The 26127-nt window shown below is 35.5% G+C and overlaps 1 protein-coding gene and 1 long non-coding RNA gene across 2 annotated transcripts in view; both read right to left on the bottom strand.

Moving 5' to 3' along the window:
* Window positions 1–1906: 1906 nt before the first annotated feature.
* Window positions 1907–5389, bottom strand: LOC126753220 (uncharacterized). The gene is made up of 2 exons (XR_007666103.1): window positions 5060–5389; window positions 1907–4855 (listed from the first exon to the last, which is right to left on the bottom strand). It is a non-coding gene; the product is annotated as an uncharacterized LOC126753220 (long non-coding RNA).
* Window positions 5390–6395: 1006 nt separating this feature from the next.
* LOC126753730 (limbic system-associated membrane protein) overlaps window positions 6396–26127 on the bottom strand; it is a 93780-nt gene continuing 74048 nt past the window's right edge. The window contains exons 8-11 of the mRNA XM_050465400.1: window positions 21672–21824; window positions 16955–17008; window positions 13768–13860; window positions 6396–7376 (exon numbers count right to left, since the gene is read on the bottom strand). Coding sequence (XP_050321357.1) covers window positions 7222–7376; window positions 13768–13860; window positions 16955–17008; window positions 21672–21824 — 455 coding nt within the window. The 3' untranslated portion in view covers window positions 6396–7221. The remainder of the gene's footprint in view (window positions 7377–13767; window positions 13861–16954; window positions 17009–21671; window positions 21825–26127) is intronic.

Below are 26127 nucleotides of genomic sequence, written 5' to 3'. Positions count from 1 at the left end.
ATATTCATAAACTCATGTCACACCTACGCAGCTACATCGAAAAGCAACTCTTTTGGTTCCTCCACTTGACTTCGTTTTTACGATCACGTGGTATGAGTCTACCATTGACACACAGTAACCAAACCATTAACCCAATTGTGTTAAGTCGATCCATAAGAAATATCAAAATCTTCAGCTATCTCTTTGATGTCAACACGATGATTTTCAAGCTGCTGAATTGACTACTCGCTTAAGGCAAGTTTTCGTCGATTTCACGACCATAATTGACTGCTTGTGCCTCGGAAATATTTGTGTTCATCGTAAAGTAGTCTCTACAAAATACTTCTTTAATATTTTCTAGAATTCAATAGCTTCTTCTTCTTAATTGACGTAGACACCGCTTATGCGATTATAGCCGAGTTAGCAACAGCGCGCCAGTCGTTTCTTTTTTTCGCTACGTGGCGCCAATTGGATATTCCAAGCGAAGCCAGGTCCTTCTTCACTTGGTCCTTCCAACGGAGTAGAGGTCTTCCTCTTCCTCTGCTTCACCCGGCGGGTACTGCGTCGAATACTTTCAGAGCTGGAGTGTTTTCGTCCATTCGGACGACGTGACTTAGCCAGCGTGGTCGCTGTCTATTAATTCGCCGGACTATGTCAATGTCGTCGTATATCTCATACAGCTCATCGTTCCATCGAATGCGATATTCGCCGTGGCCAACGCGAAAAGGACCATAAATCTTTCGCAGAACTTTTCTCTCGAAAAAAAAGGTCGAATGGAGTCAAGTGTAGAAGTTCACGCAAGTGAGGAAAGCTCTCTGATCGCCATTCACTTAAGAGTGGCCAGAAACGATTCTTTTACATATGACACAAGCAGCTCACGACTTCCGGTCTTTGACCAAGTATCCTCTGGGTAGCCTTAGAACATCCGTTTGAAGGCGAGCTAAAGTGAGAAGGCAAAACATCCCCTCCACAGGGTTATGCGCTGGGTTTGGGACTCGCCACGTAAAAAAACACTCCCAATTAAAGGAAGCAGCTGAATGAGCTAAAGGCTTTCACAAAAGACTAGTTTGAGCAGTGTTTCGATGATTAGAAGAAGCGCTGTCTTAAGTAGGTAACATCAAATGGTCCCCATTTGAGGTTACAATATTAATCTAGACTAATAAATAAACATTATTTTCAGAAAATTAAAACTCCCATTAATTTTGAAATGCTCTTGTAGTACAAATTAGAAATTTGATTTATTATTAATTTTTGAAATCTACAATTCAGTCTAATTTTAAATAAGTCAATTGGTTTAGTAAATTTTGACAGGCGCATCGTATTGTTTCAAAATAAATGTATATAAAGTTCCGCCAACCGTCTATTATAGGATTCGTTTTGACAAAACCGGCCGCAATAACATCTAACTTTAACTAAAGACTTTTCGGTAGAAACTTTAAAATATTTTGAATCACTTTCAAAAAACAGAATGTTTTCGGCACTGAGAGACTTGGGTCGATTTGTAAAATTTGAAACAAGACCCAATTTCACTTTGTAGTTTTGAATCAACTTTTATCAAAAAACGTCTGTATTTTGGGATTTGTAATTTTTTGACTACCTTGGAAAAGAAAGAAACATCAACAGCTTTATTAGACAATTTGAAGGACAAAATGGTCAAAAAACGGGCGCATTTGAAGAAAATGAAAATGCTGTTTCACCAAGGCAAGACATTTTGGCACAAGCCAGTGAAAACGATGGCAAAAACTCATGAATTGGGCTTCGAATTGTTTTCACATCCACCGTGTGCCAGATGTGGTACCCAGAGACTATTTTATAATCTCAGATATCAAAGGAATGCTCGCTGAGAATAAATTTTCGTCGAATGAAGAAGTGATGGGCGAAACTGGGACCCTCTCTGCATGCCATCAAATCAAATAAAAAAACACGATTAAATTTTATGCTTTAATTTTTTGCTCTAAACAATTTTTCCTTTATTATTTTCATATAGCATTCATACAAATAATCATTGTGTTATATAGTACTTCACTGAGTAAACAGCTCAAATTATAGACTTAGTACTATTTTGCATACAATGTATACATACACATGTATGTTTATATTATTACTAAATGAAATGATCGTAAAACATTATGTAATATTTTGAATATAGTTTTGCAAACATGCAAACAGTAATAAACTTTCAATATTACGCACTAATATATATATTTATAATGTATTAATTTGTCAACTAATATATAATTTAGCATTTATTTATATAATCTTATTTTAGCAATTTCTTTTTGTTGTCTTTTACTCACTTATTAACTCCGTAGCAATTTCAGGCGGGGCAAAGAGGGTTGGAGCAATTTTTTGCTTAAGCCACGAAGCTTACACAGATATACATACATATGTGTTTTTATATATAATTTAACGTTTTTGTAGCAATTCTTCTCATAACTACCCTTTTATATATGGCAAGTATGTACTATATATATGTATGTATATGAACAACTTTTGAATATATATATATTTATATATGTATATACACGTATATAATACTTGTGTGTATATTTCATGAGCTACTAATTTTTGATAATTTTTTTTTTAATTTATGATTTTTTTTTCACTTTTGTTTATAACAATTTTAACTTGAATCGCATTGCATGATATGTATGTTAATGATTTTTTGGAATCAATTCATTTAACCTAACCACTTTCTCTAATATATTTTTAAGTATTACTTAACTCAGTTACACTTAATCATAATTTAAATTAAGGTTTGATTTTGAATTTTGTTCTGCAATCCAGATAGCGACTTTTTGGTATAAGTTTCCGTTAGTTGCCTAGTATGTATATGGTATTAGTTTTAGATATTTATTCACTCATTCATTCATGTTTAATTATATATATTTACAGTTCTTAAAAATGATTTATTTACATTATATGCTGAAGCTTTCGATATACCATCTTTTACATAATTTCTGCTTAATAGCATTGAATTGTGTGCATACAGTCTTTCATATCATACAAGCAGCGTTTAACATTGCTTTTTTTATTTGATGTGTAGATTACTGTTTGTACATATATACTATTCTTTTCTTGTACAAATAAAATGTTAAGTAAATTTATTCTGAATTTCAATAATTATTTTTTAAAAATTTATTAACAACCAATAATCCTTTAAAATCTCTGAAGTTTGATACCTTCTCTTTAGTGAAGCTCAAGCACATATTTTCATACTCCACCAGCCTTTGAGAAAGATAGAAGTTGATAAAGAAGTCATAGTAGGTTGAAACCCTTTGAAAAAGAAGTGCAAATAAATCATATTAAAAGAAAAATAGAAAAAAAGCTTAACCTCGGTTCCACCGAATCTATATTAGCCTTCCAATTACGAAAAATTCCATACAAAAACTTGATTTTGATCGCTCATTTTGTATGGCCGCTATACGCTATAGTGGACTGATGGACTGGACTGGTTAATAGAGATTGTTACGGTAAATTCGATAATAATCAGTTCCCAATTTCATCTAGATATTCTGTCAAATGAACAAATTGTTTCAAACAAGGACATGATTTTGGTCGTACACTTTGAACGGCAGCTAGGCGGTTCCGACAATGGAACAGCATCTTGAGGAGAAAAACACCATGTACAAATCACTTAACTTTGTGCCTACCCATGGCGCAAAACGCAAATCAAAACTGCCTTTTATCTAACTCTAAATGACAACGCAGCGCTACTAAAAAAAATTATATAAGATTCTATAGAAAAATATGAATTATCTTAAACAAGATGCTTTTGTCAGTAAATTATTTTATTCCAAACATATTTAAGAACTCGAGGGATACTATTATGATTACTTGCTTCGTACATACACATACATCATGCACATATCGTAGATATGCTTGTTCGTGAGAGCGAGAAAGAAAACTACCTTAGTGCGGCATTGAACCATACTTTCTCTTCAAATGTACTAAGTTAAGCCGCACACCTTTATTATTATGTGCATGTGTGTGTCATAGATAGACTTATTCGTGAGAACGAAAAAGATAAAGAGAGAGAAAATACCACAGCGTGGTTTTAAACCAAATAAAATAAGTTTTTTTCAATTCAAGATTAATCTCTTTTGGTATTTTACAGTTTTTTTCTCAAATATAGAATACACCTGTAATACACCAGTAAATAGGTTCCTTTTTTAAGTAAAGTGAGTTCTGTTAGTTCATTACCGACCGAATCAGTGTTAAAACTAAACTTTCTGGTTTTGAAATTTATAAAAATATTGTTTCTTTCTTAGACAAAGCAGTGCTTTCCGCCAAAAAGAGAAGAGAGAGTCAAACGCTTAGCAATATGACAGCAGCGGTGGCAAACCTCACTCAAACGTCGGTGGACCCACAGACTGATATCGAACATCCATTCGTGGATAGTCAAGAGAACCTGGATCTCCATCTAACCCAAATACTAAGTGGACATGGGTGCTTTAGAGTGCTTTGAAGACTCTGCGCATGTATTCTTTTATTGTCCTTGCTTTCTAAGTACAAGTGAAAAACTTAGAACTACTTACACTCGGTGGTTTTAAGTTTTTCTCTTCGGTCGGTGGTTTTACAGTAAATTCTACGACACTCATGTGTCAGTCCACTGAGAACTGGAAAGCTGTCAGCGAAGCGGCAGCCTCAATCGTGACAAAACTGAGACTCCAGGGCAGCTTAGGCGTCCGTCAGTCCGTGCCATAGAGGGGCCATAAATGTCTTATCATTCCCACTAAGTAATAATTAAAATTATTTGTAGAGTGGAAAATTTTGTTTTATCCTTTGTTCTTTGAGAGTTGTTGTTTGGATTGTAATGGCGTGTAGTCATGCTTCTGGGTATGCAGTTATAGTGGTAGACTATACTCCATTCCTACTCTTGCGACCTCGCCGCGCGCATTTATGTAAGGTACGGTAGCCAACCCGCGACATCCCCGCCGTCCAAGAAATATGATGGACGGGACAATGACGAAGACGACTAGTTGCTTGTGACATTTGCTACATCTTATGAAAGAGTACTAACTTGGTGTGGAATTCGTGATGGGCGAAAGACTCAGTAGTCGAGTCCTGGCTTTTACACCAATGACCATCAGAGTAAAATTTTTCAACGTAATACTAATTTGCGTCCATGACTCGTTGGAAGAGGAGGACGATATGATCAAAAATGCCTTTTATGAGCAGCTGTTGCATGCTTACATCATGTCGTCCGGATGGAAGAGAACACACAACCTTAACCCTCATCGAGATCCTCGGGTCTGGCCAGGCATATTTTGTTTTTAAATGTTATTTAAATATATTGAGAGTGTAGCAAACGACTCACGCTTCCAGGTAGCTTCCCAGAATTTTATTGTCAATAGAATTCAGAAAAAAAATTGAAGGATATCGTATCGAAAAGGACGAAAAAAGATATTATAATATTACAATATCTTAGTGTTATGACACTTTAAGGTTTTCGGTTTTCGCCATTTTTGTGGGCGTGGCAGAGGGCCGATTTTGCCCATCTTCGAACTTAACCTTTTATGGAAAATGATATCTCAATTTTTACTCAAGAAGCTTGCATGGACGGACGGACAGACGGACAGACGGACGGACGGACAGACAGACATCCGGATTTCGACTCACTTCACCCTGATCACTTTGGTATATATAACCCTTATCTGACTCTTTTATTTACAAATTTATGTGAACAAAACTATAATAGTTTCGTTAGCAACAAAAAAAATCAAGGATATCGTATCAAAAGGACGAAAAAGATATTATAATATTACACCTTAGTGCACCAATGGTGCTTGGCTAGACCCCATATATTTTGTATGAAAATATATGAACTTTGGTATGTTTCTATCACTTCGCACGGTTGATTTATCTGTTTTCATGTTCGTTACATATCCAAATTGGTTTGTAAGTTTATCTAGGTCAAATACTTTAGCCGCTAGAGCATTTTAAAGGTTAAGAAAAATGTAATTTTTCTCAAAATGTTACATTTTTTTGAACGCTATTGCCACGCCAAGCGTGAACAAGGCAGTCAATTTGATTTCAACCAAATCGAGAGGTAAGAAATTTCAAAAATGTATCTATATTGTACATACATATATGAGCGTAAATACAGCACGTATTTCCATACAAATGTATGTAAACTAGCCTAGGCTTAGCCAAGTACCATTGGTCTTGACTAAGTGTATCAGACCGTTGGTCTCGACCAGGGTTAAAGGCTTTCGATTGAGTATCCGCCAGCGGAAGCAGAAGAGAGGAACGCCTCCACAGCGTGCAGAGATAAGGTGGAGAATGATCTTGTAGCATTTGGTATCTCGATGTGACAGCAAATAATGAAAGGAAATAGCAACTGTCGTGTCGTCGTTAACTCGGCTATTACAGCGCGGGAGGTGTCTATGTCAGTAAAGATTAAGAAGAAGATGTTGTGTAGTTCAAAATATTCCATTTTATTCTTAAATAGGAAAGTAGACATGGTTTAGGTACGATTCAAATTGAATTTTTTTAGCGTAAACCTGCAAATTTAAGGGTGTTTGCAAATCAGCTTTGGGAACTTCGGACTTGCACTTTAAGTACATTTTTAGAGTTTTGATTAAAAAATTATAAAGGTAATATTTAACTAATAAAAAAACAATAATTTTGTATTCAATTCACTACTTCCAGTATACATACATATGTATATATCATACAAATATATATCGGAAATCATATTTTATCATATTTTATGTGAGAGGAAGCATTATTTTATACGTTCACCTTACATATAGTTAATTATCTTTACACTTATTATATTTCAATATTTATTTACAAGAAAAATCAAATTCAAAATTAATTAGTTGTAAACTGAACTAATTAAAATGTTTTATCATATTACTTTTCTGCCTTATTTCAAATAGAGGTTGTTTAAATTTCGTTTCTTATATATTTTTATAACTTTTATTGGCTTCACTTTCTATAAACTACAAATAGAACTAAAAATTGCAATATCTGTACTATATATACATTTGCTTATCATTGCTAAGCTCCTTATGTGCTCTACAATTTTTTCTTCATAATTTTAACTTGCAGCATAGTAACGACTTAATACTCGCAACTCATACATTTGCACAAATTTATTGCAGCAATATTTACATACAAGCACATACAAATCATAAGCAGGCAACAGTAAATCCTTTTAGCCTTAACAGTTACTCATACGCCACCGCAACCACAATGTCATCAGTGTATCAGCAGCTCTGCGCTCAGCAACTGTCAGACGTCAATCAGTACCGCAACTTTTCTGAACAGTAACAACATGGTGAACAACGCCACTGTTGTCACTGTCAATTTATGTTGTTGACAATGCGTTACAGCCGCAGCAGCTGAGTCGTAGTAACCATCCTCCAATTCGTTGCCAAGCATCATATCTGTGTAGTAGAAATGAGAGAACGAGAAAGAGAGAAGTTTTGCAGAAATATTAAGTAATTTATTGTTGCGACTTCGATGTAGTTTAAAAGTGATAGTTTGATGATATATTTAGGTATGTATACATATGTATGTAAATAAATAGTGTTGTCTGTGAATTTAAAAAGTTCAATTGCCTCGTAAAAAAATTTAATATTTTTGATCTTTCCATGAAAATATGATGCCATTCTGTTGGCTTCTATAAACTATTTTGTATAACTAACTTCTACAGTAACTATTTTAGAAAAAAAAGCCACAACAACAATAAATATTTTTTCATTATTCGAAAAATAATTAAAATGTTTTTCTTTGTGCAAATAAAATGATGGCACACCCATCTCCAGATCTTTAAGGAGTTCGAAAGAACGTGTTATTTACACAGTTTATTTTAGAAGAGCCCATCGTTTCTATAAATAACTAAACATACTGCTCATTTATACAATTCAATGTACATTAATAATCGCAGGTGAAAACAAACCAATTTATTATCAAAATACGTATATCATGAAATAATCGATGGACTAAACAAAATTATTATTATTGACAAAATTTATAAAACAAAAGTTGTTTTTTGTGAACAAATTTTCCCTTCATAATGACCTAGAAATTGAAAGTTGTTATTTTTTCTATCCCTACTTGAAAAAATATAGCTAAGAAGGTCGTATGAATTTTCAAGTCGGCCGAAAAAAAAAATTATTTACTAGCTTTGAAAGAGCGTTCCAAAAAAACCATTTAATGTTTTGGTAGCCAATTACACAAAATTAAAATATTTAAATTTTCAGATCAACTTTAAATTTATTTTCCATCATACATATGTATATTCGGTATACACTCGAGATCAAATTTGACAACAACTTATCCACGTAAATTGCGAGCGCAAACCGAATTGGAAAACTTTTTTTATATATATTTTTATTTATATATATATTATATATAAATTACTGAAATATATTTTATAAATCAGAATTATATAATTTTATAAAAAGTGTTTGTAGAACTCTAAACACCGATTGAGAAATGGCTTCAAATATTTTAATAAACCATCTATATTAAATATACATATATAAGTTTCAGCCTCATGTGCCGTAAATAGTGAAACATATACGTAACAGAAACATTTTATGTGGAGAGTCTAAAACTTTTAGATATAACACAAATCGACTTATGCGAAAATACTTGAAAGTTATAGTATTTGGGTCAAACCACGTTAAGTGGTCCATGAAAATTTCGAAAAATCTCCGATTATGAAAATTAGCAGTTCATTAGGAAGGGGACCAGACGCATACCACGTAATATAATTATTTCCTTAAAATTGTTTTTTTTTTGTTGAATTTATTGAAGGTTGAAATTTAGAGGACGATAAAATTGTAAAATTATTTTCTCATAAACTACTGCAGATAAATCGCTGAAATTTTGTGAAGACAAAGAAAAATGTTCGTGCTAAATTATAAATATTTGTTCATAATTCATATGCTTAAATAATAATATTTTACATAATTTTTTGTTAAACAATTGAAATGTATAAACATTTGATTTTTTTTTTTTTTTGAAATCTATTTTGTGTACCCTTGAAATATGAATATTTAGTAAAGAGTGTACATATATTGTACTAAAAATATCATTATATATTATTTTCTAATCATTTGCCGGAAAGTGGTCGAAATTCGGAAATCTAGACTAGAATATCCTCCAAAAACGAAGCTATGGGCTGATTTCACTCCTAAATGCCGTTTATTGGTAAAAAGTGTACATCATTGCATTCACTGAAAAGCTGTAGCGATTATATTTCTGGGGGTAACTATTCCTTACTGATTATCTAGTTTGAATGCTAAGCTGGTAGAATGACAAGTCCGACTTATATTATCTTTTCAAAGCAACCTATGGACCATTATTTAGCACTATAATGGATTTGTATTTCGCTTAATTTTATAAAAGTATATAGAACCTCTTCCGAATAAAGCTATATCCCTTTATACACTTGGTATTTTATAATTCATTGAAGTGAATTGGATTTTGGTTAATTGAAATTGAGCAGTTCTCACTAGCATCATCATGCATTACATTTCCAAAAATGTAGATAAATTTTTTCTTTGACAGTACAAAACCAAGCACATAGATGTTACTTTTTCAGAGTAGTAAATAGCTAACAAAGGTATATAAGGCATGTCGTAATACATCTGACAAAAATATTGACGGTCATACATTTTTTTTGGGATTATTTCGAAAATAAAAAGAAAAATACGAACCGCTTACGTTTTGGTTATTTAGTCCTTATTAAAAATGCCTACTTTCTCGTTCACACCTTTAACAGCCGACATATTTCACTAAAATTATTGCCAGCAAAATTTTTTTTTATATGAACATTGCAAGCAATTCCGTAAGTATTTTAATCATTTTTTGTATATGTATATAATATTGAAAACCATTTCGTTACAATTTTTGTTGAAGTTTCCACAAAAATATTGGAGTATGTATCTAATACTTAATTAGTGCTGTATTCTTCTTCTTTACTGGCATAAAAACCGCTTACGTGATTATAGCCGAGTTAGCAACATCGCGCTAGTCGTTTCTTCTTTTCGCTACGTGGCGCCAATTGGAGATTCCAAGCGAAGCCAGGTCCTTCTCAACCTGATCCTTCCAACGGAGTAGAGGTCTTCCCTTTCCTCTGCTTCCCCAGGCGGGTACTGCGTCGAATACTTTCAGAGCTGGAGTGTTTTCGTCCATTCGGACAACATGACCTAGCCAGCGTAGCCGCTCTCTTTTAATTCGCTGAACTATGTCAATGTCGTCATATATATCATACAGCTCATCGTTCCATCGAATACGGTATTCGCCGTGGCCAATGCGCAAAGGACCGTAAATCTTTCGCAGAACATTTCTCTCGAAAACTCGCAACGTCGACTCATCAGATTTTGTCATCGTCAATGCCTCTGCACCATTTAGCAGGGCGGGAATAATGAGTGACTTATAGAGTTTTGTTTTTGTTCGTAGAGAGAGGACTTTACTTCTCAATTGCCTACTCAGTCCGAAGTAGCACCCCTTGGCAAGAATTATTCTGCGTTGGATTTCGAGGCTGACGTTGTTGTTGGTGTTGATGCTGGTTCCAAAAAAGACGTAATTATCTACAACTTCGAAGTTATGACTGTCAACAGTGACGTGGGTGCCTAGTCGCGAGTGCGACGACTGTTTGTTTGATGGCAGGAGATATTTCGTCTTGCCCTCGTTCACCATCAGATCCATTTGCTCCGCTGCCGTATCCATTCTGGAGAAAGCAGAACTAACGGAGTGACTGCTAAGGCCAATGATGTCAATATTATCAGCATACGCCAGCAGCTGCACACTCTGCTAGAAGATTGTACCTTCTCGGTGCAGCTCGAATTATTTTCTCCAGAAGAAGGGTGAAGAAGTCACACGAAAGAGAGTCGCCTTGTCTGAAACCTAGTTTGGTATCGAGCGGCTCGGAGAGGTCCTTCCCGATCCTGACGAAGCTTTTCGTATTGCTCAACGTCAGTTTACACCGCCGTATTAGTTTTGCGGGGATACCAAATTCAGACATCGCGGCAAAAAGGCAGCTCGTTTTCGTGCTATCGAAAGCAGATTTGAAATCGACGAAGAGGTGATGTGTGTCGATTCTCTTTTCACGGGTCTTTTCCAAGATTTGGCGCATGGTGAATATCTGGTCGGTTGTTGATTTGCCGGGTCTAAAGCCACACTTATAAGGTCCAATCAGTTTGTTGACGGTGGGCTTTAATCCTTCACACAAAGTTTCGTAGAATTTCCATGCATTACCCCTGTCGGCCAGCTTGTCAAGCTCTTTATACTCACGCATTTCGGTCTCTCTCTTTTTGTCTTCAAATGCGTCTCGCTTCTTCAACTCTCGGTACGAGTATCTATCCCATTCCGCACGTCTTGTGATCGATCGTAACGTTGCGAGGTAGGCATTCTGTTTTCTCTCCGCTGCGACACCGCACTCTTCGTCGCACCAGCTGTTCTTTTGCACTTTCCGAAAACAAAGGGTTTCGGTCGCAGCTGTACGTAAGGAGTTTGAAATGCCGTACCACAGTTCCCTTACACCGAGTTGTTGACGAGTGCTCTCAGAGAGCAGGAGTGCAAGCCGAGTAGAAAATCGTTCGGCTGTCTGCTGTGATTGCAGCTTCTCAACGTCGAACCTTCTTTGTATTTGTTGACGTGCGTTTCCTTTTGGACCAGTTGAAGGAAAAGAGAAGAAGATATACACAAATAGTGTTCTCAAGGTATTTATTGTTATGCCCAAAAACTGTCAAAATTAGACTTTAACTTGTTGCAGACCTTAGTCTTTCCTTACTTGTTTGATTTTGCTATCACCCCAATCTGCGGAATTATTAAACACGCTTGAGAGATTAAGACACGAAATCGTGCGACAGTAGTTGACCGCCTTTCAAAGGCATGCTATTGTGCGACGTTACATGAATTGGATAATGTTTTCTGTATACGTTGCACCAAATTTGGGCGAAGTTTGAAGACGCCATGACGATTTATGTAGGTTTATTTATAAAAACCAAAAAGATAATATGGATTTATCATTGTGTACGATGATCAGTTGCCACTGTGGTCGGTATACAGAGTGAAAGAAAGAGAGAGCGAGATAGAGAGAAATATATAGAGAACTTACACTGCCACTTGCTTACACTGGCATTTAATAAGTCGGAGTAGTTTGTATCCCAACAAGTCACGACTAAGGAAACTCAAGTACATTGAAAGAGTTAACGTAGAAACTAATATCTACTGCACAGTGTTACTCTGTCGTTTGGAACGATGTAACAAAAATTAATCGCTTAGGACCTGATGATCGAAGGTGTGTTCGCCGTCCAATAATTCAAGAATTTGATTATCGCTAGGTTCCACGCGTAGTTGAGCATGGCGGAGGATCAATCATGGTGTGGGGATGTTTTATCTGGTATGATGTTGGTCCACTCCATATGATTGATTGAATTTTAAACAAGGAGCAATACGTCGACATGCCAAAAAATGTCATGCTGTCATGGGCTGAGGAAAATTTGCCTGTTAACAGGAAGATAACTATTGAAAGCATGCGTCTAAGTTAACACAAAAATTTTTTAATAAAAATTCTATCAATGTTTTGGAGTGGAAATCGTCCAGCCCAGACTTAAACCCTATAGAACATCTCTGGGTGATGCTAAAAGAGCGATATGCACCAAAAATATCCCAAATATGGATGTTCTTTGTGATGAAATTAGAACGGCATGGCAAGCTACAACATTGGTGCGCTGTCAGAGTCTTATAACGTAAATTTGGAATCGATGTGAGGCAGTATCAAGGTAGAAGAGATAACCAATAAAATACTAACTGAAAGTAAGCAAGTTATTGTAGTATCATTATTTTTCGTTGATAAAATATTTTCGTTTCTAATTAGTTGTCGCACTCAAATCCTTGATTCCACATGTTTTTGTTAAAATCTTCAAAACAAAAACGAATTTTGAACAAAATTTTTACTATTCGAGTTTAAGTTTAACATAGATTTCAATAAAACAAATGAAAATACAATATATTTATCGTGATTTATTAGAAAATAACATTATTCACTTCAAAATAGTCGTTTCTTATTAGCTGTAAACAGCTGTATATGTATATATATTATACAGTATATTAAATCAGTTCAATAGCAAACTTTTGGCTGGTAATTTTCATTACATTATGTACATAACCATCAATATCCAGAATGAGTATAAAATTGACCCATCCAAACCAAAAAAATAAAAACCAACGTGGATTATTTACAAATCATTAAATGGTCGTAAAGAATTGGCTCGGTAGGCGTAAAATACAAACATTGTGGACGAAGAAAGGAAAAGAAATGAACATTTATTGATATACAATTAGGAAGTTTATGGTATAAAAGCCAACCAAACGGTACTTCAAGTTCGGTGGTATTATTTGTACTAGCATTTTTTGTGTTTTTGTAAATTCTTTTTTTTCTATTCAAATTTTTTTTTTGTGTTCGCTTAGTCAAATAATAGAGGGGAAGACAGACTGCTACTTTGTTCAGCTTATGCTTGAGCAAAGAACAGATTTCTGGTTGCAGTGCTGACCTGATATTTATTTTAGGTAAATGTGTGTGTATATATGTATATCGTGCTGTTACAGTCTCAAGTGGCCGATCATTTTTGGAATAACTAATACCACTCACACAAAACAAGCTAAAAATACAAAGAACACTCTCACATTTACACATACACACATAAATAAAAGGCAGCAAAGTAAACGAAAGGTTTAACAGGGTAGTATTTGTGGGTATAAGGTAGGGTAAGTAAGTAAGTAAGTGAATAGGTAAGTAAATAATCTTAATCTGCTCACCTTTTCGTTTGCCGGGATTCTCCATGTCCATGCCTTCGGATGCCTTCGACTGGTGATAAAGTTCCGAGCTCTTGATGCGTTTTTTGTTGCTGCCTAAACGCCGTGTGGAATTGTGGCGAAAGCGTTAAAGGAAAAAGGGAAATGTCGTTCAGTGAAAAATGGCTAAATAAATTGCACTTTCGGTTGAGTAAGAAATGCTTTCAAAGCGTAAATTATACATTTCATATTTCGTATGCAAAGAAAAACGAGTAGTGCGGACGCACAGTGGGCTTATTTGTTGTACATGTGTGTTAGGTGGAAAATTTGAGCGCTTAAAGTATTGGAGCACTGAGTGGTGAATTGAAAACGACAGTGGATTAAGAATTGATTTATTAATTTTTACGAATAAGTGCTCAGTTTAGCTCTCAGTGTCTTAGTTTTATTGACATATATATGTTTAAGAGGTTTTATCTAATCTTATTCTGGAATACTTGAGCCAAACGAACCTTATTTCCGATAATACATAAATAGTGATACGCAAAATACCAATCAAAAAAAAATAAAGGTTCCATAATAGACCTAATATTTGCTAACGACACATTTAGCAGGCACATTAAGTATAGGGTGTCGGACCTGTACACTAACAGTGATCACTTGGCCATTATTGCCGAAGTTTTGTTCTCCCAAGAAATAGAATCCATCATCAGAACATCTCTAAACACAAAGTTAGACACAAAAGAAGTTCGCACTAGATGAAGGCGCCGCTCACTAAGTATCCGCGGTGCAAAAAGTAAGTACATAACTACAGCATACGACGCAACTATGCATAGAAAGCGAAAGCCCGTAGATTGGTGGAACGAAGAAATCGCCACGCTGAGAAAGCTCTGTCACTCAGCTAGAGGTCGTCTACAGTACAATCAGAATGATAGGAACAAAAGCCGCCTCAGAGAGACTTAAAAAAAAAGCTCCTGAAAACAGCCATTGCTCTTAGCAAAAGATCTTACTTTGAAAAAATTTAAGTACGGCAAGGCTCGGTCTTAGGCCCTCTACTATGGAACTTGAAATTCGACGGGGTGCTAAGCAGACACCAACCAAAAGCCGTTAAATTATTTGTATACGTAGACGACCTTATTGTGGTAGCGTTGGCTAAACATCTGAATGACCTCCGGCTCAAATGCAATGATAGCATAAGTGGTCTACGTCAATGGTTTGCTTCTATGAGTTTAGAGTTGGCAGAGCAGAAAACGGAAGTCTTGCTCATAATCACAAGGACGGTGAAGGAAAGGTTTTCACTCATCTTAGGGGAATGCTTTAGACGCTATCTGTTTCAGTTCCTTCAGGACTTTAGTCCATACAGTCTGACGTGAGCAGAGTGTATAGAAGACTCTGAGCACGCATTTTTTCAAGGCCTTGTTTTTCAAATGTAAGAGACAGGGAAGTTTAATAGCACTCATATATAAGTCTTCTGGTGAATGGAAAGCAGCCGATTCTAATGATAATAAAACTAAAACATATAGAGAGTATTAAGCGTCAGTCAGTCCGTATGATAAATGAGACTTAAATTCTTTCTCTCTCCCATGAAATAATACTTAATCCGGTGGTTACGTGGGAGAGATATGACTTAGGAGTAGGTTACGTTTAGCGAATTAAAGTTGCACTCTCCGTCTTTCGATGCCTCTTTCTTAAATAAGAAAAACATAAAAATTACAGGTATTCCCGTAAGCAGTCTATTTTTAGAAACTAAAAAGAAACTGAGAGGACCCTAGTACATATTTTGGATCGACCCAAACCAAAAAAAAAAAAAATAATATCAAGATCTTGTTGTTTATATATTATTTAAGAAGTCGATATAATTATTCTTCTTTCTTGGTTGGCTTGTTTGAAAAGCAATATTTGGAGTATTGTGCTCCAAAATATAACCCAAGAAAGTAAGATTCATCAGCTATGTAGTTGGATTAGATGAAACTTTTAAATTTCTTCCTTAGCTGCTCAATTTCTGCTATAATTGATCATTTCTACTCCGTCTAAAATGACTGAAATTTGCGTATTCCCGAAGGTGATGTTATAAACATTCATAATTTTAGCATTTCTTTTTAAATATGCTGAAGGTGTTTGAAGTTGAGATCCCATAGGAACTGTAATAACTCCTACCATGTCGCTTAACTCTTTCATATACAAAGGTAGAAGTCATTTGGTCTATCCGTCATACCAAACATCTCAAAGTAATTAGGTGTTCAAGATGTAATGTGTTCCTCTAGTCTCTTCGCGCCGCTTCATGGAAAGCTCTATGGTTTTGGCCATCATGTGATGCTATTTGCGTTCTCGGCATCGTCAGGTCAGGTTAATTTTGCTTTTTTATATTACATTAAAGTTACTTTTGGGCACCTTTGGCCGCAGAAATGTCAGAATCGGAGTTTAGGCAAAACTTATTGACTACAGAAAACTTTGCTATGGAATTTTTTAGTCACATTTATGCATTACGTTTGGATGAGCGAATCTTTGAAAAGTCTGATTGAGTCGTAGGTATCGCATTTATCTCAACATAACCTCAAAATATCATTATATCATCTTTTTCAACACACTGTGTATAACTGTCGAACTATGATTCATTGTGACCTCACCTTTCGCCTCGTTCTCACGATAGTTACTCACCATCCAGAGCTCGGTTGTTATTTGCCATAATGCACGCCTGCCTGGTGGCGATTAAATTCGTTCGCCTGAGGATTTGTTTGAAGCCGAAAATAAATAATTTATTTGCCTCGCACTTTTTAAAGCAATGAATTATTTGTTTTTTGTCTTCCATACACATATACACACATTTTCGTATACATCACGTGCACAATGTCATCACAAGAGCCGCCGCGAATGCAAGGGGCGTCTAGTCTGCACGTAGTGGCATTGCTTTAGATATGAGAGTACACCAACCTTTAGTTATGGTGCTTATGCCACATACATATTCATAAAGAAATATGCGAGGAAAAAAATTGTAAAAAATTATGCCGAGTGGCTATTACTGCTTGCCTCGGCGTCAGCGTTGAATGGCGTCTACAACGCGAATAGACATTGAAGTGCGCCGATTTGCATTTGCATAGTCTTACCGCACTAACACACACACACATATGTTGATATGTATACACACACATACGCATAAAGAGTAGGTACGTAAAGCATTCACTATTGACAGGCGCTGGTCAGCGCTGACACTCACCTTTGTAACGTCCTTCCGAGTTCTCCACATAATTCACAGCAGTCGGTGGTATTCCTGCGAAAATAATTGCGAAGAATGGAAAATTTTTATGGATTAGTCGAAAAAAATCACGGCAGCTGAACGCTAACTCCTACAACAAATCATACAAATTATGTAAATGAAAAGCGAAAAAATGTGGAAAAATTCAAAATTTCTGCAAAAATTACGCCACCATTCGTTGGTCGCATTCTAGAGCGCGAAATGTGTATGAATGAAGTTCATTAAAATGCAATGCCTCCGCCCTTCTTTCCGTCCTCTGACGTAAATACTCGCAGTCGTGGTTGAAAATATTTAAATTCAATTACGTCCAAGTGCAGGTGTCTGCGTACGACCGAGCCGCCGCCAGCGAAGCGGTTAAATATTTCTGCCATAGTTAATTCACTAAAAGAAATGCGAGCTTACGAATGCGCTAAGTTGGCCGCGCCATTCGGTTTAGGGGTCGCATTCATTGCCGCAATTTCGCGGATTATTTTTAAGCTGATTTGATCTTGAATGCAAATATTTTGGGTTTTTGCTTTATATTGCTTTTAAAAATGTCCTTCTTTTATAGTATTTCATATTACTTTAGTCATTGAAATCGCTTCAAACTCAGATTTCGCTTTAAAGACGTTGATTGTCTAAACCATGTATGAGAAGACATGTATCCATATCTATCTTGTGAAAATAAACCTAGTTCCGAAAAAATGGATAAAATCGCATAGTCCGACCGTAATTTGGCGCAAAAAAGCCTCTCGGAAACTTTTGCCTAAGGTTAGGTTAGGTTAGATGGTTCAAAGATCGCTCTTGGTCTGTTAGTTCTTTGTGAAGCCATTGAAAAGAAGAACTCCTGCGTTCGAACTTATGTATAAATTAGTAAAACGCTTAATGGTCAATACAAATTTGCACAGGCGTTTAATTTCCATGCCCGCCAGTTCGGTGGGATGTTTGAAGGTATGCGCTCCCAAGTGTTTAAGTTATGTCCTCCCAAATGCGGAACAGTCAAGAAGGAAGTCTTGAGTTGTTGAGTTGTTTCCACCTCATCTTCTTACATAGCTGCTGCTGGTGGCGTCTGGTAAGATTCCTAACCTTATGACATGGATGCCATTAGGCTAATGGCATATTAAAAGCCAAAAAAACTAGGGAGGGGCTAGGCTTACTGAGGGCAAAAAAGATCACTAGATCTCTTGCGATCTATCTTGGGTCAAAAGGCTTTTGTCTCATTTCCTGGCTTTGCAATTTCCTGCGATTCCGCTATGGTCTGGCTTCCATACCAGTCTTATCACAAAGACTCTCTATGCTATTAACAGCGCAGTTTGGCACTCCTCGACTAACTCTGAATGCACTGTTTGTGAGTTCAAGGCTAGTATCGCCATTCCGCTATCTGAGTGAATGGTCATTTCTCTGAAGGAGGCTGCAGTCCGGAGCAGTAGATCTGCTGCAAACTTAATGGCTGCAACCAGTGCTTGGAAGATACTGCAATAGTCATGCAGTCTGAAGCTGGAGTTGATAGAGAGCTTCTGACAATAAAATCTTTCACAATCTTTCCCCAAAGGCTTTGAGCCGTCCGTAAAGAAGCTCACTGTCCCTCTCCTCCAACGGCTTCTTCTCATCCAAAACTCCCTCATCGGTATATGGGCAGAGAAGGAGCCGCCAGTGTACGATTTGGCGACTCTATGATCCAAGTTATCCGGTATAAAGTCAAAGCGTGTGAGGATATCCAAGTGTTCAGATACCTGTACTTTTAAGAATCCAAATTCTCTGAGTATGAATCAACTCTCGCAGTCATACACCTTCCGACGATATCTAGAAGGCGTAAGTGTCATGGGTGGAGTGGACCTTAGTACCCAAACATCGTGATGAGAGCCACCCGCTGAACGCTCTCGAGTTTCTTTGCAACTTTTGCCTTAGGCTGTATACAAAAAAAGCCACACGTCTTAAGACATAATCAACTCCGAATAGCAAAAAAAAATCGATCGAAGCGAACGGATACTGTTAATAAAATTATGACCTTTACGATAAGATCAAGACACAAGGATCGTATCTTATATGCAATGAACCGACGCACACGTTGGTTAAGCGAGGATTGACGGTCAACTAGGTTTTGGTGGAGAATCATCTACTATAAGCTGGCCCTAGGGTTAAACTCTTCATTCGCAAGAATCATTCTCCCTTAGACGGCCGCGTTTGGCCAATAGGAAAGAAATTGTGTTTCATCAGGACAACCCCAAGATAAGTTGGGAGGCTTATATACATACATACATCCACCACTGGAGCTGACAGCATGGGACTATCACTTGCACTGTCTATCATCGAATGATTTTTCTGTTGAAAAATTAGTCACAGCATTTTGCCAATTGGGATGAGGGTTTCCATGAATGAGGAACAAGGTATCGAACAAAATTGTGTGTATTTCATCTTAATCGGAACATTATAACTATGTATGTAAAACAATTTTTTTTCTAATGTAAAAATAATTTCTTTTTACTAAAGCTTACATATACTAAGGCCTAACCTTCCAAGTATCGCAGTGTTCGACTACCTTTTTCAGTTCCCAAAAAATTCACTGAAAATATATTTGACATCAAAATCACCGACACTGAGACTTATTTTGAAGTAAAAAATTTTGTAGTTATTGTAGTAGCTTCAATCATACATTCGAAAAATCTTCAATAGAATATGCGAACCTGAAAGCCTCGCCATAATTTGTATTGACTGAGGGAAAGTATGTACAGTGTTCTCTAATAGGGATGATACGATTTCAAAGAGTCCTTTCGGTAATTTTTAATATGTTGTGATCTGCAATTTTCCTTTATTCAGTAATGTTTATAATTTCACTATGGAAAGACAAAGTATTTGCAAGAACAACGTTTACAAGTTATTCAATTTTATTATCAAAATAATCGTTCTCCAGTTGCAACTTTTCGTGCGCTTTTGCCATTTATTAATCGTCCAGTAGTCGCTCGTCGTCAAATTGTTGAAAACTTCGATCGTACATTTTATTCACTAAAGTTCAAGTGCCAAAAAGACGAAGAACCGCTCGAAGTAACGAAAATGTTTCTACCGTTCAGGAAAGTTTTGCTAAAGACCGCAAATTTTTGATTTCAAGTCGTTCTCTGAAGAACTGGGACTATTTTAAGACCACAATGTAACGGATTTTGAGAAAGGAGTTGGCCTCGCATCCATAGAAAATTATTCTCATTCACGAACTGAAGTTATATGACCACGGTAAATGGCGTGAATTTGCGCTGATTTTGCCTTAGAACTAGAAAACGATAACGAGTTTAAGAAAATCATATTCTCCGATGAAGCTCATTTTCATCTGTGTGGTGCGGTAAATAAATAAAACTGTAGAATCTGGTGCGAAGACACCTCACAAGTTATTCATGAAAAACCATTAAAATCAACTAAATGGCTATTTGGTGTGGTTTTTGATCTAGTGGAATCATCATTCCGAACTTTTTACGAAATGAACCAATTGACACCGTTACTGTCAATGGAGAACGCTACAGATCGATTATAACCAAGTTTTATTGCCGCAATCGGAAGAGTTTGTTCTTGACAACTTCTTGTAGAGTCATTTGAAGTTATTGGTCTTTAGCAATGAACCAAACTCTCTTCAAGCCTTAGAAGTCAATATTAAACGTGTTATTTATGGCATTCGATTTGATTTAGTGGAAAAATTAATCGAAAATTAGATTCATCGAATTTGTTCCTGCCAAAGAAGTGGTGGAGGGCATTTGTACGGTGTTATATTGAGAACTTAATTGTAAACATGTGAATTTCCTTAACAATTAGAGTGCTTTCTTTTTAAAAAATTATATCACTCTTATTGCAAAGTGCTATAGTTGAGTTCACAAATATAAGAGTATAATGCTTTTTCAAAGGTAGATGTAGATCTGATTCGCCAATCCATTTGAAACCTTCTGAACTAAACTTGGCTTGCCAAAAATATAACTAAATAAGTAAAATAAATATAACAAATTTCTAATGCCTGTAGTAAGATTGGGTATTTTAAAAACATCGTCGTAAGCGCTGCATTAACTACGAGCATTGACCCTAAATGCCGATACCTTATTTCTTTTAGCCAATATTAAATAATTAAAACTCTCGCAGTGTTCAAGGATATATAGGGTATGGAAGGGTACCTTAGAGGATTTATAGTTTTAGTTCAGTTATCGAAAAATAGTGCTGCACTTTGAAGTTTGTTAAAAATTGATATACAAGTAGGAGTTTATTATAAAGTTTTGGGGTCACCCTATAAGTTATCTGAGGTTTCTAAGCTTTTGGACATGAATTAGAAAATAATAGTGATCTAGGATACTTCAAATTTAATTCACTTAATTGCAGCAACCACAGAAATCCAGAAATATATGTATTTTAAGATTCTGATTTACCTATAAGTACTATAAAAAATATGTAATTATTACTAAACTCCACTTTATGTATAATTTGGACCATTAAATTCGATATGTCTGTGCTTTGAAACAAATAAAAAGATTTGTATGTATCCAACTTGCCCTAGTCTTTAATCTGTTTTATAAGCTCAGCATATTAACATATAAATTTCAAAACCTTAAAATATATTTTTTTGATAATAAAAGTTAAAAAAAAAACCTATTTTTGAATTTAATAAAAGCTTTAACAAAAAAAACTTCATTTAAACTCAATGCCGGCTAACTAATAACGTTTATTAACTTACGATATAATTTTATGGTGCCATCGGTATCGCCCAGTGAATTTTTCGCCACACAACGGTAAGCGCCGAACTCTGCTTGCGTCAAGTCACTGATATGCAATTGCATTGCATTGCGATATTCGCCAATCTCCGTCACGCCAGACGTATATTTGACACCTGCAATGGAAAGGTAAAAATTTGCATGAGGTGGTAGTTATGGTTATATAATCAAATCAATTATTATTAAGTAGTATAAATTGTTATTTTTAACAAAATTGAGGTTTATGAAAAAATAAAAAATAAAAAAAATTGTATAAAGATATTATTGGCTTTTTGAACACGTATGTCTGCGTGCTAAGCTCTACCATTTGTTAGTATTATTAAAGGTTAGCGGTACGCAGGTTAGCAAGCAAAAGTTAAAACCACATATACTGACTCGTATTATACTATATCTGTGTGAAATACGCTAATAACTGCGCTCTCTTATACATACATACACAGTTTTTCCATAGCTTATGTCTCTAAGTCCGCTCACATTTGCATGTAAGGACATTAGCACCAATTAAAAGTCGCTACAAAAATGCAAATTAAATTATTAGCATTTAAGCAGAGCTTTTTCTAGCGCATTTGCGTCGCTTGCTTCTTTCGCTTTTCCATATATAGACAAACATGTACAGTCCCTTTAGGTTGTTTTTTTTTTGGACTGGCCATGAATAAATGTAAATAAATGCTTACAACTGAAATAGCTTAAATCGATTTAATATATTTAAACTCTAAACAGGTTTAAGTTTGCCATAAAATTTTTAAAATGTCTGATATATCTACACTAATATTATAAAGAGGAAAGATTTGTAACTATTTTTGTATGTTTGTATGTTTGTAATGAATAGGCTCAAAAAGTACTGGGCCGATTTAAAAAATTCCAATAGAATGCTACATTCTTCCAATTTGACATAGGTTACATTTCATTTTGAAAAAAATTAGCGATCCTTGGTAAAATTTGAACAATGTAACGGAAGGTGTAGAAAAATGAGTCTTAAAATGTCTTTCGTTGAATGCGCTGCCGAAACTATTAGCGATAGAACAAAATAATGTATGTACAACAATATTGAAGAACATCATGTTTATATTCTGATCTGTCAATGTCTACAAAAATATGTCCAACTATTGTAGTTATGTCACTACAACAACTTTTTTCATTTTAAACATTAATGAAAATGCTAACCAAATTCAAACCATGCTATTTATGTGTTTATATAATATTAATGTGTATTTCAACTCAAAGATTACAGTACAAATTAACATTGACGAGTTTTTTCTCAACTTTCGTCAGTGATCCGTTTACGAGAACGTTGCTCTATTCGGAAATACCCTGATATTATACATGGAATGCATCGTCGATGAAATAGTTGCGCAGAAAGCAAGGCCAACCAGTAGATTGAAATCAAGGTGTGTTCTCAACTAATGCATTAGGACGAATTTACACAATCCACCCGAAAATCGACGATTGTTTCTAACTTGGGTTGCTATGGATTAATGTACCCGGTTCAACTTTATTTGAGTCATTGCTTACTGTGAATGGTACGGTGTGTGCGAGTTTTGGAGAAGTAAGCCAGCAATTGCAATTGCTGGAACACGTTAATCACTGGAATGAAAATGAAGTTCGTACACTTTTCGCGATAATCATTTCGACATATCAGCCTTCAAATCCGCGTCAATTATGGGATACGAACAAAAAAGACATTGCCGGAGACATTTTACATGGCCTTCGCTAAAAATTGGAAATGGTAGAAATTCGGTTGATACTTCCGGTGGTTCGATATCAATTCCATCTTCCCTTTGTCAATTCACGAAAGATGAACTCATCACAAATGTTCGAACATTGGCCAAATTATCGTAACTACGATTCCTTAAGTGCACGCGCAAGGTTAGCTGCCAAAAATACCGATGTTGTTGACTTAAACTGGAAGATTCAAAGTCAAATTCCGGGAGACTTGCGCTCATACAAATCGATCGATCGTCTTGACAATGAAGACGGCGCCATGAATTATCCATTGGTATTTCTAAATTCTTTGGACAGGCTTGGTATGCCACCGCATCATTTGCGTCTCAAAGTAGGATCGGTCGTTATTATGTTTCGCAATCATCATGCCACGAAACTGTGTAATGGAACCCGACTGATTGTGACGCACCTATCGAATACAAGGGGCAGAATGCTTGATTCTACGAATTCTTTTGAGTTCTAACGATTTCCCATTTCAGTTCAAACGTATTTCGTTTCCAGTGAAAAGTAAAACGGCTGCGGGGTCAGCTAGTAAAATATATGTACTATATATAATTTTTCATCGTGATGAGCTGAGGCAATTTAGCCTTGTTTGTCTGTTGGTTCCTCCATCCATCCATCTATACATGCTGACAAGTACGTCATTTTTCGACATATGGACCTGAAATTTTGCACACCTCCTTTTCTTCTTAAGAAGCTGCTTTTTTGTTGGAACCAACTATATCGGACCACTGTACGTACGGCTTCCAAACAAACTGATCGACCAAAATCTGGTCTTTGGATGGAAAAGTTTTTATTTGTCAAGATATCTTCACACAGTTTGGCATTAATTATTCTCCAATACATAACAACAATCTACAATAATATTGTTAAAATCGGACCACTATTTGATATAGCCGTCTTACAAATCAGTCCATCGAAATGAAGTCGTTGTAAGAAAAAGCTTTTTGCTTGACAAGATATCTTTGCGAAACTTTGCGCAAATTATTGCATCAAACAACGCTACAATCTCTGGAAATATTGTTCGGATCGGATCACTATATGATTTAGCTACCGTACGAACTGTACGGTCGAAATTAAGTTCTTGATGAAAAAAATTTTAATTGAGAAGACATCTTCATGAAATTTAACATATATTATTGTCGAAGGAAATTCGATCAACTCTGGATATATTGTTCAGATCGCACCGCTAAAGTATGTATAAAAGCTTTTAGATTTAGTTACACATATATGTAGTTGCTGTAAGAAATGCGCCATAACTAAGTATACGTCACGAGTTTCCCCTGAAAGCCCCTTTAAATATCAACAACTGCCTTCAAATATCAAAATAATAAAGCATAATGAAAATTCTCTAAAATGAACTTAAACCATTTTAACAACTAACTCCATACATTGCTGTGTGTATTCCCCTAAATGTATGCAATTATGTGTTAGCGTTCTTATACTTATATGGAAATATAGCCCTTTTTTGCAGCCACCAAAGCAACCACAGAAATCTAGGTAAAAAACATAAAACAACCGCTGCAGTGATTATGCAAAAACCTAGACCAGTGAAATATGTATCACCTACACATACATAGCTATAAACATACCTATTTGTTGGTGTGTATTTATGCGCAGCGGTAGCATTAGTGCAGCCACTGAAGTGCAGCCAGCGTAAGAGAGTTTCATAAACTGTAGTGTGGCCAGTTTGCTGCATTTCGGTTTGTGTGTTTTTGTGTGTCTCGAAAAAGTTTTTAGTTAAATCAGTTAATTAAAAAGTTAGGTTGATGCTCATGCTGCAATGATACAATACACTTTTTGGTCTACGGTCAAGGAGTATTTGTGACAACACTTCAATTAGAAGGTATAATTTTCAAAATGTTAAGGTTAGCGGCATGCTGAAAATAAAATTTCTGGAATATTTGCAAAATTTGGAAGTTGAATTCCTGGAAATAAATTGGATTGGATTAAGTACTCTAACCAATGATATCTACATATCTCTTTGCGAAGCAAAACTTTGATGATGTTTTGAAGAATCTTTACATTTGCTTTCCATTTTCGAAAATATTAATAATATAAAGAGAAAGAGTTAAAACTTTTCTATATGACAATTTTTTAACAACCTTGAGAATATTTAATATTTATTTGATTAATTAACTCTGATTCGGTACTCAAAGTTGAATTGCCTCAGTCAAATGAAACTCCAAAGTGCTTTAAATCATGTGGAAACAATTAACGAAAGAGAAAAAGTTCATAAAATAGTTAATAAAATAACCAGTCCTTTTCAATCTAATGTCTCAGTCACCGATATTCGCTCTTAGCCCAAATGTAGGCAACATTTATCTTTCCAATTAAGGAGGAGCTAAAATCTCGCAGTTTTGTAAACAAATCTTATTTAATTTAACAATAGCAAATTTTGAAAAACCTTTCAATTATTCAGAGTCTGAATGTTTAAATCAAAGAAATGCCCGAAAACTTGAACATAATTGACTGAAGTAAATGTTCAATAATATATGTAGTGAATAAATAAGCAAATACAAATTATTTATTTTATTTTACAGGGAAAGAAAGAGTTAAGAAATAAAAACTTAATTCTAGAAATTTTTTGTGCAATATATGTACAAGGTGTGTTCCAAAGTAAACAGGTCTTTTTGAATCTAGCGCCCCTGGTGACGCCATCTATATGTCAACTGGTGCGTTAGAATCTGCTATCTT

The sequence above is a fragment of the Bactrocera neohumeralis genome, chromosome 3 (assembly GCF_024586455.1).
Source record: "Bactrocera neohumeralis isolate Rockhampton chromosome 3, APGP_CSIRO_Bneo_wtdbg2-racon-allhic-juicebox.fasta_v2, whole genome shotgun sequence".
NCBI classification, from domain to species: Eukaryota; Metazoa; Arthropoda; class Insecta; order Diptera; family Tephritidae; genus Bactrocera; species Bactrocera neohumeralis.
The sequence above is the reverse complement of the archived record's forward strand: the minus strand, read 5'-3'. Positions and strand labels throughout refer to the sequence as shown.